The following is a 17,319-nucleotide window of genomic DNA, read 5'->3' as shown; positions in this document are numbered from 1 at the left end:
ATCACAAAACAATGAATGTATGCAATATATTATTGTCATACTCTGTCATGTTTTTCCTTTTTATTCATTTTATGTTGGATTTGTTTAATCTCTGTTGTCCTTTTTATGTTTTATGGCTTTTTTTATGTTTTCACTATAAGTGAATCTAATGTTTCCTTCTGTTACTCCCAGTGCTACTACTTATACTACTACCACTACTACAAGGAGTACAGAAACATAACAGTGTGTGGGCGTGTTCAGACAGTGAGTCAGTCTGAAGGTTCAACAGATTTATTGTGTGCAGGTGAATCTTGTGTAATAATAATAATAAAAATAATAATAAAAAAAATAAAAAAATAATAAAATAATAATAATAATAATAATAACATTAATTCGTCACATTTTAGAAGAGAGAAGGAAACATGAATATATGTTAAGTATAAATATTATGGTGGTAGAGCGCCCCTGTGTGGACAGGTGAGGTAACAGCCTCTAGGTGGTATCACGGTGGCTGAAGGTGGATCACTGATAACTGTCACTACTGCAAATACTTCATATTTATATTCTGTTTAAATGTTTATTTTTGCTTATTTATTTATGAGTTTATTGTAGCAGAGATACCGAGGAAATATTACACATTACTGAGAGTACACAGCAGTGATGGGAGAAGTACTCGGATTCTTTACTGCAGTAAAAGTACTCACTGTGAAAATACTCCACTACAAGTAAAAGCCAAAGTATGTCAGTATTATCATCTAAATGGAGTTAAAGGTTTCCCCAAATGGGGGAAGAAGAAAAAAAATGTAAATGCATAACTTTTACTATTTTTACTAATACTATTGTATTACTATTATTTAGAAATATTACAACAAAATCCCACAAAACAACTACGTAGTCTGTTAAACAGGACAGTTTCTATGTGATGAGATGCACCAAACTGCTCTGATGTATTGGAGGACAAGTACTAAGTAGCATATATATACACAGTATATAATACATATATATATATACACTGTACTGTATACTGTACTGTACTGTGGTCCACCACCAGGTGAGAGTCAGTACATCAGCTCCACCTGCTGCTCTGATGTGTTTTGTCTCTCAGGTGGAGTCGGTGCCTCTCAGCTCTCTCAGGTTTGTTCTATTTAAACCTGCTTCTCTGTAAAACAAAAAGAAAACTAAACATTTAAAGGCAACAAACTGATGAAATTTAAAGTGAGTTAATTGACTCTTTTCATTAATGCATCCTCATCATTTCTCTGCAGTCTTCTTCATGTCTGTGACTGAAGATGTGATCCAGAATACAAACCTCTCATCTGCTCCACAACAACAACAACAACAACAACAACAACAACAACAACAACAACAACAACCTGCTGCAGGTGAGATTTAACCTCTGACTGCTGCTCTGTCTGTGCAGTTTACTTAAAGGGCGGCTTCATCTGCGTTCTCAGCCTTTAGCAGAAAGCAGTGACGTAGGTTAGCACAGTATAACTAATCAATAAGGTTATGAATGATGTGAAGCATATGACAGCATAACATAACGATGTATACTCCCGTATTCTGAGAGGTAAAATTACTCTCAGAGTCTGGTGGCTTTGAAGACAGCGATATAACTGTGGTTTATTTCAGGTGTTAAACCTGGTTTATTACATGTGAAACCTGGTTTATATTGCGTGTTAAACCTTCCTCTCTCTGGAGCGACATGTGGAGGAGTTTTTTCCGCTCATTGCTGAACGCCGGCAGCCGCTGGCGTCGTCCGTTCTGTCGGAGCTGAGGGGCAGATGTCGGCACTTTTCTACTGAAACATCATCTGTTAGTTCTGCTTGTTTATTTTCATGTGTAACTAAATAAAGAGGTGTTTAGAGGGTTTTTTCTGTTTTTCCCACAGTAGTGATCATGGGGAAGAATTTATTGTAATTGACTGTAATGAAATGTTAAAAGGTAAGAAAGGAAGCTAAATTTATATTGAAACAAATGAATGTCATGAAATGCGAATTTGAAAATATAAAATCAAAGTGAAGTTTTAAACTGAAAATATTGAGGAAAAAGGAAACATTAGAAAACAATAAACTGTCCTTTAAAAGGATCATTCCACTGCGCGGTGACACTACGGGGACATGCACCCGACTCCACGCCAACACTGTGGGGACATGCACCCGATTCCGCTCTGACACTGTGGGGACACGTACCCGATTCCGCTCTGACACTGTGGGGACACGCATCCGATTCTGTGCTGACACTACGGGTAAACGCACCCGATTCCGCTCTGACACTGTGGGGACACGCACTCAACTCTGCGCCGACACTGTGGGGACACGCATCCGATTCTGTGCTGACACTACGAGGACACGCACTCGACTCCACGCTGACACTGTGGGGACACGCGCTCGACTCCACGCTGACGCTACGGGGACAAGCAACCGACTCCACGCTGACACTGTGGGGACACGCACCCGACTCCATGCCGACACTACGGGGACATGCAACCGACTCCGTGCCGACACTGTGGGGACACGCACCCGACTCCACGCTGACACTACGGGGACATGCAACCGACTCCGCGCTGACACTGTGGGGAGCAAAAGATCTACAAAGAGCCAGTAAGTGGATCTTGAGATAGATTGTCAATATCTGATATTTAGGATGTGACGCATGAAATGAAAACGGCCCGTGATTCCTTGTTGCCATAGAAACAAGGTGATGTGAAACACAGGAAAGCGTATATTGTGCATCATGTGACTAAAGTGAGTTAATTTACATAAACCGGGTTTGCTTTCCATTTTAAACCTGAATTATTTCACACATTAAATCTGAATTATTTCACACATTAAATCTGGTGTATTTGACTAAAACTCTGGTTACCTCAGACGTTAAAAGTCTGGCTGTTTGTTGAGTCACCTCCTTCCTCCGCCTGAGGGGAGAGCGAGACATGCTGCAGCCTGCAGAGAGAGAGAGAAAACCTCTTTACCTTTCTGTCTTTGTTTCTGGGGAGTTTTGCATGTGCTTTTATTATTGACTGAACCTAAAGACAACAATCAATAAGGTCCAGTGTTTGACTATATGTTCCAGGTGACTTCACATGTATCACTGAAGACATTGAGTTACAAAATGTAATCTGATTTTGTGTGTTTACCTGCTAAATGAACCTTAAACAGCTCTGAAAACTTGAATAGCTGATTTAATTATCTGTATTAATATTAATAGATCTGTCAGATCAACATCCGATCATGTTTTAATTATCAAGATTACTGCTTCAATCAGTAACTTGCCCTTTAAGGCAGGCTATAATACCACACTATCACACACCAAACTCCATTCATAATTTCCACAATTTTTTCTCCTCAACTACTTTGTTCTTCCAGCATTTTTAATTTATTGTACCTGTGTTATTATTTTAATGATTTTATGTTTATCAATACAAACATTGACTCTGTTTCAGCAGAAATAAACTGAACTACAGTCGTGTAAATAGTAAAGCTTTTTATGAATATGGAGTAAGAAGCCACAAAATGTAAACTCCACCTTCATACCTGAAACAAGGTGAGACAAGGACTAGTGAGGTGGGGGAGGGAGGGAGGGAGAGGGGGAGGAGGAACAGCCGCAGAGGGAGAGTCGTGTGTCTGAGGGGGAGAACGGCAGCGGGAACCGGCCACAACGAACACACCTGGACTCACCTGGACTCCGCCGGCCAGGTGAGTGTTTCAGCATTTTTCCTACACGTAAAGTTTAAACTGTAACGGTTCCACACTGCTGACTGTAAACTATAAAGTACCAAGAGGGTTCTCTGCAGAACTAATGGTTCCACAAAGCTGTGAGGAACCTTTCAAGAAAGTATCAGTTTTTCTGTTTTTCATAAGAAATGTTCTGTTAGAACCCAGTGAGTCAGGTTCCTTATAGAAGTTACATAACGCTGTATAGTAACCAGTAAATAACACAATAGACAGACATGAAACTCTCTGTCATAAAGAGGTTCTATAGAGAACCAGAAGAGTTCTTATGCCTTTTTTCTACTGATTGGAAGTCCTGCTGGAAAGCTTCACGATGGTCAAAGGGTTCCACAAAGAACCATTCCAATTAACGGTCTACTGTTGAGTTAAAAAAGGGTTCTCCATAGTACCAGATAATGGTTTTAGAGGCTCAAACTTCAGCTGAACAGAAAGACTGTTTCCTTCGACCATAAACAAATGCAACGTTAGCATGACGTTAGCTTCGGTGGTTGAACTCAGAAAGGAGAGCGCCACCTACAGGAAGTCACAAGTACCCTCTCAGTACCATCTGATAGACATGACAAGAGGAAACCCAGGGACACTTTGTTTATGTTCTGAATGGAGCTCAAACATGGTTCCTTAAAGAACCCTGTTTGTTCAGAGTGTTTAAACACAGCAGGTCAACCGGTACAGGTACACACACACACCTGACACACACCTGACACACACCTGACTGTGTGAGTGTGTGTTGCAGTAAGCTGATCTGTGTGAATGGAGGGTTTGGTGGTGTGACTGTAACTGTAATTGATCCGGGCACAGCCACGTGTTTCTTCCTCCCACTCATGTTTACTTTACTCTGTGAAGTTATGAAATGTAAAAGCACTGATTATGTTGAAACATTAAAGGTCCCATATCAGCTAATTTTCAGGTTCATACTTGTATTTTGTGTTTCTACTAGAACATGTTTACATGCTGCAATGTTAAAAAAAAACTTTATTTTCCTCATACTGTCTGTCTGAATATACCTGTATTCACCCTCTGTCTGAAACGCTCCGTTTTAGTGCATTTCAACTGAATTGCAATGAAATTGCGTTATTAAGCAACAGTTTGGGTCCATGTTTACTTCCTGTCAGCTGATGTTATTCACATACACTGCAACAGGAAATAAACTGGGACACATTTAGAATGTTTACGTTTAAAACCGTGTCTGAATATTGTATATTTGTGACATCACAAATGGACAGAAATCCTAACGGCTTGTTTCAAACGCACAGTTTCTGAATACGGGCTGTGTGTGTTTCTCCGTATACTGAGCGTTTTGATAGTTAAACAGTATTTATAAAGCACTTAAACCTGCTTTATAATGTAAAAGACATGAAGATCTCACTTTTTACAATATGGGACCTTTAATATTAAATTCTACATAATCAATAATTTCACTTCACCCTAAACAAGCTTTCACAGACCATCAATATGGAGACAATGAAACAGTATAAAGAAAGATATTTACAGAGATAATCATCTTCAGTCCGTCAGCTGATTCAAATAATTAGTTTTGGATAAGACTAATTATCTTTTAATAACATTTATAGTTTCATTCAGGGGTTGGTAGTTGACTGAACTCTGATCAATCACTGTGATATGATCGTAAGATGTGATCAATCAATGACAATTAGCTTTATTGATCCAAGTATTTGAAATTTGACTCCGGTCAATCGATTAAAATAGTTAATCGTGATTAATCGCACATTATTTATCTGTTCAAAATGTACCTTAAACGGAGATTTGTCAAATATTTAATACTCTTATCAACATGGGAGTGGACAAATATGCTGCTTTATGCAAATGTATGTATATATTTATTATTGGAAATTAATTAACAACACAAAACAATGACAGATATTGATCCAGAAACCCTCACAGGTACTGCATTTAGTATAAAATATATGCTCAAATCATAACATGGCAAACTGCAGCCCAACAGGCAACAACAGCTGTCAGTGTGTCAGTGTGCTGACTTGACTATGACTTGCCCCAAACTGCATGTGATTGCATTTACACAGAAATCAGCTCTCCTCTTGATTTATAGATAAGGCCTGTTGTTACTTGGATCAGGATGTTTGTTCACTGCTACTAGAATCACTGCTGTAGAGAAGCGTAACGTCTTCTGATGGGAGCAGAGTCTGAGTGTGTTTGAATGAATCACTGTTGAGTTTCAGTCAGACGAGGAGCTGTCTGGTCATGTAGTGAGTCGGTTTGATTCCTCAGGTATGTCAGTCACACCCTGATTACACACACACACACACACACACACACACACACACACACTGACCTCAGACTATCTTCTCGTGTTGGACGGGAAGTCTGAAGTAACAGTATGTATTTAAACTATTTAATTATATTCACCAAGTATTTACTGTCCAAAACTAAATAACAGAGTCACAGCTGGTAGTCAGTCAATCAATCAATCAATCAATCAATCAATCAATCAATCAATCAATCAATCAATCAATCAATCAATCAATCAATCAATCAATCAATCAATCAATCAATCAATCAATCAACTAGGAGTCTGACTGGGCAGCAGGTAGTGAACAGAGTACCTAAGCAGGTAGTGAACAGAGTACCTGAGCAGGTAGTGAACAGAGTACCTGAGTAGATAGTGAATGGCGTACCTGAGCAGGTAGTGAACAGAGTACCTGAACAGGTAGTGAACAGAGTACCTGAGCAGGTAGTGAACAGAGTACCTGAGCAGGTAGTGAACAGAGTACCTGAGCAGGTAGTGAACAGAGTACCTGAGCAGGTAGTGAACAGAGTACCTGAGCAGGTAGTGAACAGAGTACCTGAACAGGTAGTGAACAGAGTACCTGAGCAGGTAGTGAACAGAGTACCTGAGCAGGTAGTGAACAGAGTACCTGAACAGGTAGTGAACAGAGTACCTGAGCAGGTAGTAAACAGAGTACCTAAGCAGGTAGTAAACAGAGTACCTGAGCAGGTAGTGAATGGCGTACCTGAGCAGGTAGTGAACAGAGTACAGAGTGTAACTTCGGCAGCTTCTAATCACCTTATCAGCTGACTGACTGACCGGATCAGATCCTTCTACATCCTCCACCACTCCCAGTTAACAAACAGAGAGAGGAGGAAAGAGAGAGAGAAGAAGAAGAAGAAGAGAGGACTCTCTCTTCTTCTTCTTCTTCTTCTTCTCTGTTTCGAGACCGGACCGAACTGATCTGATCTGATCTGAACTGAACTGGACCTCAGCTGGCTCACCTGAGGTGGAGAGACAGTGACTCACAGGTGAGAGAGGCTGATGGAGTTACAACTCAGTAGATCATTAACTTCAAACTAAAATTAAATCAACAAAAGCACAAACGTACCTGTGAACGTATTGAAACATAAATATGTTAATTATTTAGTTTTTTTACGGTGAAATTAATTGACATTTTGCTAAATTTTCATTGATTAAAAGTGAATTTAGATCCACTTCAAAATTGTTTCTTATTGCAGCTGTTAACAAATAAAAAAATATGCTTTTAAAACAAATTAAACTGAAATTAAGATAAAACGTAAATAAATATCAAATCAACTCACCGCTGCAGAACAAATATATTCATTGTAAAACAATTAATAACAACCAACACACTGACTGCCGGGATGGAGATTATTAACATCTGACTGAGCAGTTATCATAATGTTCTGTTTAATGTTCATTCATTTATTAACGATCAGTTTTATCAATACTTTGATCCATTCAGCTCCTCATAAATAATGTGATGATGCTCACTAAGAATTTATTAATCTAAGAGTTTACTGGCGTCTTGTTTTGGAGTCATTCTGCCTTCTAGTGGTCAACAGTGATTTAATGGAGCTTTAATTGTCTGTAAATTGTCTCTTTTGGCTCTGTGACCCTATGGAGGATGACAAATGAGTATCAATAAATAAATAAAAAAATAAAAGTTATACTAATTAAATATGACATAAATACATGAATGCTTTAAATATATTTCTATATTTTTGTTCACCTACATTTATTTATTTCGGTATTTCTGGGTGTGTATGTTAATGAGGAAGGAGGTTCTAGACTCTTGTTTGAATCATCAACTTTAATTTGTTTATTTATTTCAGTATTTATTTATAAATTAATTAATTTCTGAAAAATATTTTATTATTTCTGTATTTATTTATTCCATATGGATTTATTTACATATTTATTTATTTGTTCATTCACATATTTCCGTATTTGATGCTGTATTTAGTTATACGTTTATTTATTTCCGTATTTATTTATTTCCATATTTATTTATGTGTTTGATTTTGTATTTATTTATACATTTAATTATTTCCATATAAATTTATTTCAATATTTATTTACTTATTTATTTATTTATTTATTTATTTATGTGTTAATTTATTTATTTCCGTATTTAATGCTGTATATATTTATATATTTATTTATTTCCGTATTTATTTATTCTTTTATTTATTTATTTATACTCGAGTCAGTTTTTGTCCTCAGATGTACCAGCTGCTGTATATGTGCCTGCAGTCGTTACCTTAAATGTCTGTTAATGATGAAGCCAAGTGAGTTCTCACCTGGGCTGTTTGGTCGGTTTGTGTGTGAGAGGAGAGAGGGAGGAGGAGGAAGAGGTCATGTGACTACTCAGGTAAACCACCTGAACAGGAAGAGAAGCTGTCAGTTTACGGACAGACGAGAGAGTGTGTGTGTGTGTGAGTGTGTGTCTTCATGGTGAATGTATGTGTATTCTCCTACTATGTGTTTAGTGTGTACCTTTAAGTGTGTGTCTTCATGGTGAATGTGTGTGTTCTCCTACTGTGTGTTTAGTGTGTACCTTTAAGTGTGTGTGTTCATGTGACCCTCCATCATGTCTCAGTCGGACCAGTGGTGCTGTTCTTCCAGCGCTGAGCATGCTGCTTCCGGTTGTCTCCCTCAGGTCTCACTCTCGCTTGGCCGTCACTGCATTGCCGTGGCGATGTTCCACCGCAGGAAGAAGAAGCGCAGGCCGCAGATCTCGGCGCCGCAGGACTTCCAGCACCGCGTCCACACGTCATTCGATGACACCACCGGACGCTACGTGGGTCTGCCGCCACAGTGGCAGAGCGTCATCGAGACGCTGAAGAGGCCACGACCCCTGGTGGACCCCTCCACCATCACGGAGGTCGAACTCAGGAAGGTGAGAAAATAATAATAATATTAATATTATTCACAATAATAACGATACGCAGTGGATACGCAGTGACATCACTAAAAACAAGTCTGATTGGTCAATAATCAGATTGATTTTGATTTGATCTTCTCATCACATCAGAAGCGGTTCACATTATAACAGCTCATATATGACAGAAATAACTTTTTACAACACGCTACAGTCGGATAGACTCCGTTAGCTAACATGGCGTAATAACAAATAGCAGCTAGTAGCAGTGCTAATGCTAACACATGTTATACATCTTATCCCGGTCTACCCACATTAACATAACAAAATGTAGAAGTCGGCTAATGTAAGCATTAAAGGGACTGTTTGTAAGAATCAGAAATGCTTGTTAACAGCGACACCTGTGGCCGTTAAGTCAACGAAAGTCAGTGTCCTGTTGCCCGCGCTTGTTCTCGCTCTACATAGACATGAACGAGCATCTCTCAACACAGTGAGGAGACATACGTCAGCTAAAAGCACAATATCACTCTATATTTCAGCTGCTTGGCAGTAATGTTAGCTCACCAGACGAAGGTCTCTCCATGAATCACTGCTGATCCTAGTGTTGGCTTTTCCTGCTTCAGCCTCCCGACCGCGGCCGGAGGGAACAGGGGAGACACCGGAGTTTTGGTCGGAGACGATAACGTTTCTCTCTGCGGAGCCCCGTCACTTCACAAAACACGGGAAACCTCTGTTGGTCTGGAGGAGCTGCAGCAGTTATTTCTGCACAAACGTCCACTGTACATTCACTAGATATTCTCAGAGCTAAACTAACTCTTCTGCAGTGTGGAGTGTGCGCGCATGCACGTGAGAGTGGAGCGAAAGAGCGAGAACGAGCACGGTGTGTGAGTGAAGGCAGGCACAGGAGCAGAGTACAGCAGAGACTCCGGTCCTGGAGACCAAAGCTCCGGTCTCCTCTGCGTCCTCCGACCGCGGCCAACACTGTTTAACAGACGGGCTTCACTAGATAGAACTTTGAGGTTTTGGTGCTTCCTTGTAGTTTGTGTTGGAGTCTGAGTCTGAACAGCGCAGCAACACGCGAGCGTGCACGGGACACCGAACCGGATTGATATACGTGTAAGAAGTTACAAACAGTCCCTTTAAAACTGTCAGCATAAAAGGCTAATGTTAGTCTGTAATCTGTCAAAAATCTAAAATCTATAATATTATCTTAGTGGTTCCTAAACTCTGCGTCCACAGAAACATGTTTCTGGGCCACCAGAAGACAACACCCAAAGATAAAAATAGAAGAACAATGACTTATTAAAGTTCATTAGAGGTAATTAGAGCAGTAATTAGCTCCAACCTGCGCCGTCACATCACTGCTGGGGCTTTTATTTTGTCAGGAAGAGGATAGCTTCCTCCTGATTGGACTGCAGAGTGTGACCAAAGAACGTATATTGTTAAGAAGTGAAAGCCAATTGTTCGTTTCATTGCAACATCAACGCCCAGCAGCAGAGCTGTGCTTCCGCCATTTTGGACTGAAAGCAACCAAAGAGTATGGAAGCAAAGAGGTTAAACTCAGGTGCTTTTTTTGACAATTTTTAGGACATAATGGTTTAAATGAGGGATACTTAAGATTTACATTAAAAAATCTTCTGATTTACAGACAGCTCTTTATACATACATGACCACAGACTCATTGGGCGTTTTCAGTCCAAAATGGCGGCACAATGTAGTGACTGTTGTCAAAAAAGCACCAGAGTTTCCCCTCTTTGCTTCTAAACTCTTTGAGCCAGGACCAGCCAGGCCCTGACCCCTGACCTGTGACCCCTGACCTCTGACCTCTGACATGTTATCAGTGTTTAAAACACAGTGTGTTCCAATACACGTACTTCCGGAAGTACACTTCAATGTAGTGCACTTTGTGCACATGTTTGAATAGTGGTCGTGGTCCCGCACCTTCCGCTACGTAGCCAAGATGGTGACAATTGAGTGTGAGAAGTGTCCAGCGTTCCACATTCAACAATCTGACCGTTTTGAGTACAACATTCGGGCACTGCATTTTGCCATAATTCACAGTGTGAATGCACTCATGCACTCAAAATAGTAAGTGTAAGTACGGATTTACGCGGATTGGAACACACGGATAGAGAAGCTGCTGACGGTGCGTTCACTGGTTTACTGTAAATGTCGTGTTCGGGTTAAGTTCAGCTGAAACATGAGCTGATGTTTCCATGCAGGTGCCCTCAGGTGTAAATAATACAGTCTGTCCTGTGACCTCATAACAGACAACAGGATCATTCAGGTCTGTGTTTTCAGGATTACCTGCAGAACTTTAGATTTTGCACTGAATCAATAAATCATATCATATATATATATATATATACATATATATATATATAATATATATATATAAAGTAAATGTATTCATTCACCTATAAATTACAAATACTTTAATAAATAGTTTAAGTTCAACTCTTCATCATGTATTGATCTTTAAGAAGAAAAGAATATAAATATACATCATGAACCTATAAATACATTTTATGAATATATAAATCTATATAATAATATTTGCTGTCTCTCTGCAGACGATTGTTCGTGGGAGTTTTATCGGTCATGGCGACTACATCTCCCATGTGATCTCTGAGATGAGCCGTCTGTCCGTCACCAGCTCCAACTCTCTGCGCCGCAGCAGCCCGTCGGCGCGGAAACGGGCCCGGTCGCTGGGCCGACTGGGAGAACTGGTGGAGGACGAGACGTACCAGTACGAGGAGCTCAATCGCCGCGAGGAAGACGGGAAGACGGACGGCAGATCAACCTACTGGCAGGACAGGATCCGACAGGTGCGCAGCGAGAGCGGCAGCCCCAAACTTAACGGTCTACAGAGAGCCAAGTCCACCTGCGAGGTGGGCACTCGGTCCGATGCCACGCCCCTCACACTCCCCACACTTGTGTCGCCTCAGAGGACAGGTGTGACGGGCTCGACGGGTGTGACACCTCACAGGACAGGTGTGACGGGCTCGACAGGTGTGACGGGCTCGACAGGTGTGACGGGCTCGACAGGTGTGACGCCTCGGAGGACAAGTGTGACGGGCTCGACAGGTGTGACGCCTCGGAGGACAGGTGTGGGGGGTTTGATAAGTGGACAGTACGCCCATAGTGAGGGCGCGGGACTAAGAGAGAGGCCAGCTTCCTGTCACTACAACCTGCAGACGGTGGAGACCGACAGCAGACCTCACCTGAGACTGAAACCAGGTGTCCATCGCCTACCTGACCTGCTGGCCTTCTCCGGAGAAACTCCCAGAAGGCCTCACTCCACCTACGACCTCAAGGTAAGAAAAAAAGGACATTTGAAGGAAAAGCTCAACATTTTGGGACATTTTGGGTGTCTCTTTTAATGACGTCATCTTCTTCTGCAGTGACCTGAAGAGTGACGCCGCTCTCATGTCTGTACGGTAAACATGAAGCCATCAACAGCGGCTGGTTAGCTTAGCTTAGCATAAAGACTGGGAGCGGGGGGAAACAGCTAGCCTAGAGTCTAGAAGTAGTCCGTCGGTTTTTACGCTTTGGTTTCTGAGTCTGACACTGATCGATTGATTACTAATCAATTACTTCCAGTGACGTCTTCTGTCTTCTTGTCCCCCAGCTGACCTCCCCCTCATCCCCCTCCTCCCCCTCCTCCCCCCTCCTGCTGCCCCCCCCCAACAGCACCAGCAGTCCCATCATCACGGGTCGACCTCAGCGCTCGCTCCGCTCTTCTTCCAGCTTCAACAGCGGATTCTCTCCGAAAACGCCAACCCCCCTGAGCCATCCCCGCCTCCTCCCCTCTCCCTCCCCCTTCCCCTCCCCCTCTCCCGCCTCCACCCAGCAGACGCCACCTGACGGAGGAGGGAAGGTGACTCACGAGCAGTTCAAGGCGGCGCTGCAGATGGTGGTGGACCCGGGCGACCCGAGGACGATTCTGGAGAACTTTGTTAAGATCGGCGAGGGGTCCACCGGGGTGGTCTGCATCGCCAGAGAGAGACACAGCGGGCGGCAGGTCGCCGTGAAGATGATGGACCTGAGGAAGCAACAGCGCCGCGAGCTGCTCTTCAACGAGGTGCAGTAACACTGGCTAGAAAATAAAGAAAATAAAGAAAGTAACATAAAGTAACATGAAGTAAAGTAAAGTGTGTCTCAGGTGGTGATCATGAGGGACTACCGGCACCGGAACGTGGTGGAGATGTTCCGCAGCGCTCTGGTGGGGGAGGAACTCTGGGTAATCATGGAGTACCTGCAGGGCGGCGCTCTCACGGACATCGTCAGTGAAACCAGGTGAGCAGGAAGTCAAAGACACCTGTTGGTTTGGGAGAGTTTTAGTACTTTACAAACAAGTACAACAATAAAAGAAAAGAAAAGTAAAATAAAATGAAGTAAAGTCAAATTTAAAAAAATTAAGTAAAAGAAAATACAGTAAAATAAAATAAAATGAAGTACAGTAAGTTAAAAAAAGAAAATTAAGTACAGTAAAACAAGAAAATAAAACAAAATAAAGTCAAGTAAAATAAAATTAAGCAAAAGAAAGAAATATAAATAAAGTACAGTAAAATAAAATAAAGTTAAGTAAAATAAAATAAAATAAAATAAAAACATCAAGTATAGTAAAATTAAAAACTATAACAAAATAAAGTAAAATAAAATAAAGTAAAGTAAAATACAGCAATAAAGTAAAATAAAATAAAGTTAAGTAAAATAAAGTAAAGTAAAATGAAATAAAGTTAAGTAAAAGAAAAAAAAAAAAGTATAGTAAAATTAAAAATTATAACAAAAAGTAAAATAAAGTAATGAAGTAAAATAAAATGAAGTAAAATATAATGAAATAAAGTCAAGTTAAGTAGAATAAAATAAATTAAAATATAATTAAAATAGATTAAGATTAAATAAAATAATGTAAAATAAAGTAAAATAAAAGTCAAAGTTGTGTTTGGATTTTCCAGCTGATTCGAGAGGCTTTTTAAAGAGTTTATTTAGCTGAAGAAGGACGAGGAGGAGGATTTTCACTTCATCCTTCAGTTGATCACAAACATTCAACATCATAAATATAGTGGAGTAAACAGTACTATAGTTACCTCTGAGATGTAGTGGAGGAGAAGTAGAAGGTAAAGTATACGTACCTGAGTGTAGTTCTTGAGTAAACGCTGGTTCTGGTGTGTTTCAGGTTGAATGAGGAGCAGACGGCGACGGTGTGTGAAGGCGTCCTGCAGGCGTTGTCTTATCTTCACTCTCAGGGCGTCATTCACAGAGACATCAAGAGCGACTCCATCCTGCTGACACTGGACGGGAGGGTAACACACACACACACACACACACACACACACACACACACACACACGTTAACATATAATACTGTAAACAAAAATTAAAAATAGAGACAGAATGGAGCACATAATTATTGTACACTGTGAAATAATACCTGCAGCACCGACACATTCTCACTCTCAGCTCGTCAAATACCGCCGCTTGGTCAGTGCTCCTCGCCATCGGAGACCAACGCACGGGGTACCCCTCAATATACCCTCGTTACATGCATCTCATCAGTTTCAAAATAAACTTCCGTTTTCACAGGAAATGAGGTTTAGGCAACACCACCGCTTAGTTAGGGTTAGGAAACGGTCGTGGTTGACGTTAACTTCACTGACTAGCGACTGTCTGGGTAGCTTCGCATTAGCTTAGCATGTAGCTTAGCATGAGCGCTAGCAGAGCCACAGTACAACTCACAACAGATGATCATTCAGCCCATTTACAGACTCAACAACTAACGGAAAGTGCCAGGAAATTATTCACAAGAACAACAAATTACATCAAAAATACCTGATTCTGATTCTTCTTCTTCTTCTTCTTCTGCAGATAAAACTGTCAGACTTTGGTTTCTGCGCTCAGATCAGTAAAGACGTCTCGAAGAGGAAGTCCCTGGTCGGGACTCCGTACTGGATGGCTCCTGAAGTGATCTCCAAAAGGCCGTACGGGACCGAGGTAGCAACAAGAACTCATTTTCAATCTGAAAACACAGTTCAGGAACCTGGTGTGGTCTGGTACCTGTATGTGTGCAGGTGAACTCTGACAGTTTCCTGTTTCCTTCAGGTGGACATCTGGTCTCTGGGCATCATGGTGGTGGAGATGGTGGATGGAGAGCCGCCATATTTCAGCGACACGCCTATCGCTGCCATGAAGAGGCTGAGGGACGAGGCACCACCGAGCGTGAAGAACATCCACAGGGTAAGACACACACACACACACACACACACACACACACACACATTCACGTCTTTATCACAAAGTGAGGACACCAGAACAGAACATGCATTGTGGGGACCACCTTTTCTAAACGCTGTAATCATCATAAACAATTAGTGAACATGGGTGTAATTAAGCTTTTGCCCAATTTAAGAGAGTGATTTGATCAAACGGCACAGAGACGCTATGTGGCTAACCAGTTAGCAGGTGGTTGTGAGGTCCTGATCAGCCTATCAGTAGTTGATGATGTCACCCTCTGTGTCTCAGGTGTCTCCAGTGTTGAAGGACTTCCTGGGCCGCATGCTGACTCGTGACACGCTGCAGCGCTCCGGCGCCGCCGACCTGCTGGAGCATCCGTTCCTGCTGCAGGCCAGCTCACCGCGCTGCCTGGTGCCGCTGGTGGAGCAGCACCGCAAACGCATGTCGCTCTGCTGAAACACCTGAAACACATGTGGGACTCATCTGAAAACACCTGAGACATTTGTAGCACTCACCTGAGACGCATGTGGGACTCACCTGAGACGCATGTGGGACTCACCTGAGACATATGTAGGACTCACCTGAGAAACATGTGGGACTCACCTGAGACACACGTGGGACTCATCTGAGACACATGTGGGACTCACCTGAGACACATGTGGGACTCATCTGAAAACACCTGAGACATATGTAGCACTCACCTGAGACACATGTGGTACACACCTGAGACACATGTGGGACTCACCTGAGACATATATAGGACTCACCTGAGAAACATGTGGGACTCACCTGAGACACATGTGGGACTCATCTGAAATCACCTGAGACACATGTAGCACTCACCTGAGACACATGTAGGACTCACCTGAGACACATGTGGGACTCACCTGAGACACATGTGGTACTCACCTGAGACCCATGTAGCACTCACCTGAGACACATGTAGGACTCACCTGAGACACATGTAGGACTCACCTGAAACCTATGTAGCACTCACCTGAGACACATGTGGGATACACCTGAAAACACTTGCTGATGTCACCTGTAAACGTTCACCTGTTTTATGCGACCTGGATCTGATTTTGACCGTCACTTCCTGTCAGTGAACTGAACGTTTAGATGAAACAAAGAAACAGATGAACCTGTTGAACCTTCATGCTGCTCCCTGGTTGACCTTTGACCTCCTGTAGTTTCATATTTAAGGTTCCTTCATGTTTCTGTGCAGAGACAGAAAACAATGAAAATACACTTCAGTATAATTATTATAGAAAAAGAACATTTCAGTTAATAATGATGACAACTTCGATTTAAAAACAACTAAAATAAAACAAAGTCTTTACTGAAGTTTTGAACCTTTACGACCATAAAACCTAAACCACATGAATCCTGTTTGCATGTTTTTGTTCTTAAACAGATTATTTTCCCAGGATGCTCCTGTGTTGACGATGAATTATATATATAAAAAAAAGCTCTGTCTTCCTAAAGATATATTTTGAACACTTGCACAGTTTTACACAGAATGTTACTTTGCACGTTTAAATGTTTATATTTTATATTTTATAAAAATACAGATGTTAATAAAACTGATGGTATTTTCAAATGTGTTGACACGTGTTCACTGTTATTTCTCTTCTTTTATATCGGATGTATGTTTTACTCTGTAGAATGAAGTTATACAGAATACAACACTAAAAAAATATATTTTTTTTAAATAAAACATTTGTGTAGGCTGAAACGTATTATAGCGACTCTTAAAGTGCACAACATGTGACGCTTATTCATTTCTATATTTGTACTTTAAATTATTTTTTAAATAAAATTATTTAAGTTAAACTGACTTTCTTTCATTTAAAACAACTTTTCTTTTTCTTTCAGGTCTTAATTTATTTATTATTTTAAACATAATTTGTACTGTTTGGAAAAGGCTTTAATTTAACAAACAGTGGGTTTGTTGTTTCTTGATAATAGCTGTTATATATAACATTATATATATTTAAATAGTTATATGTTGCTCTCTCTTTTGAACCAAAACATCCGAATGTTCAGTAGAGCATGCCTATAAAAATATGTTCATCATGTTAATATGATTTTTAATACATTCATATTTACTATTTATTTCTTTATTCTCTCTTTTCATTCAGATTTCTTCATTACATTTTATTCTGTAAACGTTTTTAAACCGTGTCTCAGTTTATCAGACTCGGAGTCGTCTCTGTGAT

The 17,319-nt window shown here is 40.9% G+C and overlaps 2 protein-coding genes and 1 long non-coding RNA gene across 8 annotated transcripts in view; 2 read left to right on the top strand and 1 right to left on the bottom strand.

Annotated features, from left to right (window-relative positions):
• The window catches only part of LOC141756521 (uncharacterized), a 116,786-nt gene that overhangs the window by 17,075 nt on the left and 82,392 nt on the right, over nucleotides 1-17,319 (top strand). The gene's annotated exons all lie outside the window — the stretch shown is intronic.
• On the bottom strand, nucleotides 32-8,800 carry LOC141756548 (uncharacterized). The gene is made up of 4 exons (XR_012591496.1): nucleotides 8,540-8,800; nucleotides 8,283-8,362; nucleotides 2,845-2,921; nucleotides 32-1,138 (listed from the first exon to the last, which is right to left on the bottom strand). It is a non-coding gene; the product is annotated as an uncharacterized LOC141756548 (long non-coding RNA).
• On the top strand, nucleotides 2,451-16,700 carry LOC141756527 (serine/threonine-protein kinase PAK 6-like). Of its 6 annotated transcripts, none has more exons than XM_074616342.1 (9): nucleotides 2,451-2,582; nucleotides 8,642-8,881; nucleotides 11,437-12,180; nucleotides 12,495-12,947; nucleotides 13,029-13,162; nucleotides 14,046-14,172; nucleotides 14,735-14,860; nucleotides 14,969-15,103; nucleotides 15,389-16,700. In XM_074616342.1, the coding sequence occupies exons 2-9, from the start codon at nucleotides 8,681-8,683 to the stop codon at nucleotides 15,554-15,556; spliced, it is 2,088 nt and encodes a 695-aa protein (XP_074472443.1). In that variant the 5' UTR covers nucleotides 2,451-2,582; nucleotides 8,642-8,680; the 3' UTR covers nucleotides 15,557-16,700. The 6 variants fall into 6 exon arrangements, with proteins under 6 accessions (XP_074472443.1, XP_074472444.1, XP_074472441.1 ...); XM_074616343.1 differs by lacking the exon at nucleotides 2,451-2,582 and adding an exon at nucleotides 2,610-3,674; XM_074616340.1 differs by lacking the exon at nucleotides 2,451-2,582 and having other exon boundaries at nucleotides 8,010-8,881; nucleotides 11,437-11,911; nucleotides 11,951-12,180.

The sequence above is a fragment of the Sebastes fasciatus genome, chromosome 18 (genome assembly GCF_043250625.1).
Source record: "Sebastes fasciatus isolate fSebFas1 chromosome 18, fSebFas1.pri, whole genome shotgun sequence".
NCBI lineage: Eukaryota > Metazoa > Chordata > Actinopteri > Perciformes > Sebastidae > Sebastes > Sebastes fasciatus.
The sequence above is the reverse complement of the archived record's forward strand: the minus strand, read 5'-3'. Positions and strand labels throughout refer to the sequence as shown.

Bases quoted from the DNA above. Each gene is read 5' to 3' on its own strand.
- LOC141756527 (XM_074616339.1), top strand. From the start codon at position 8,573: ATGTCTCAGTCGGACCAGTGGTGCTGTTCTTCCAGCGCTGAGCATGCT. The intron at 13,163-14,045 runs GTGAGCAGGAAG...GGTGTGTTTCAG, and splicing joins GACATCGTCAGTGAAACCAG to GTTGAATGAGGAGCAGACGG. The intron at 15,104-15,388 runs GTAAGACACACA...TCTGTGTCTCAG, and splicing joins GCGTGAAGAACATCCACAGG to GTGTCTCCAGTGTTGAAGGA.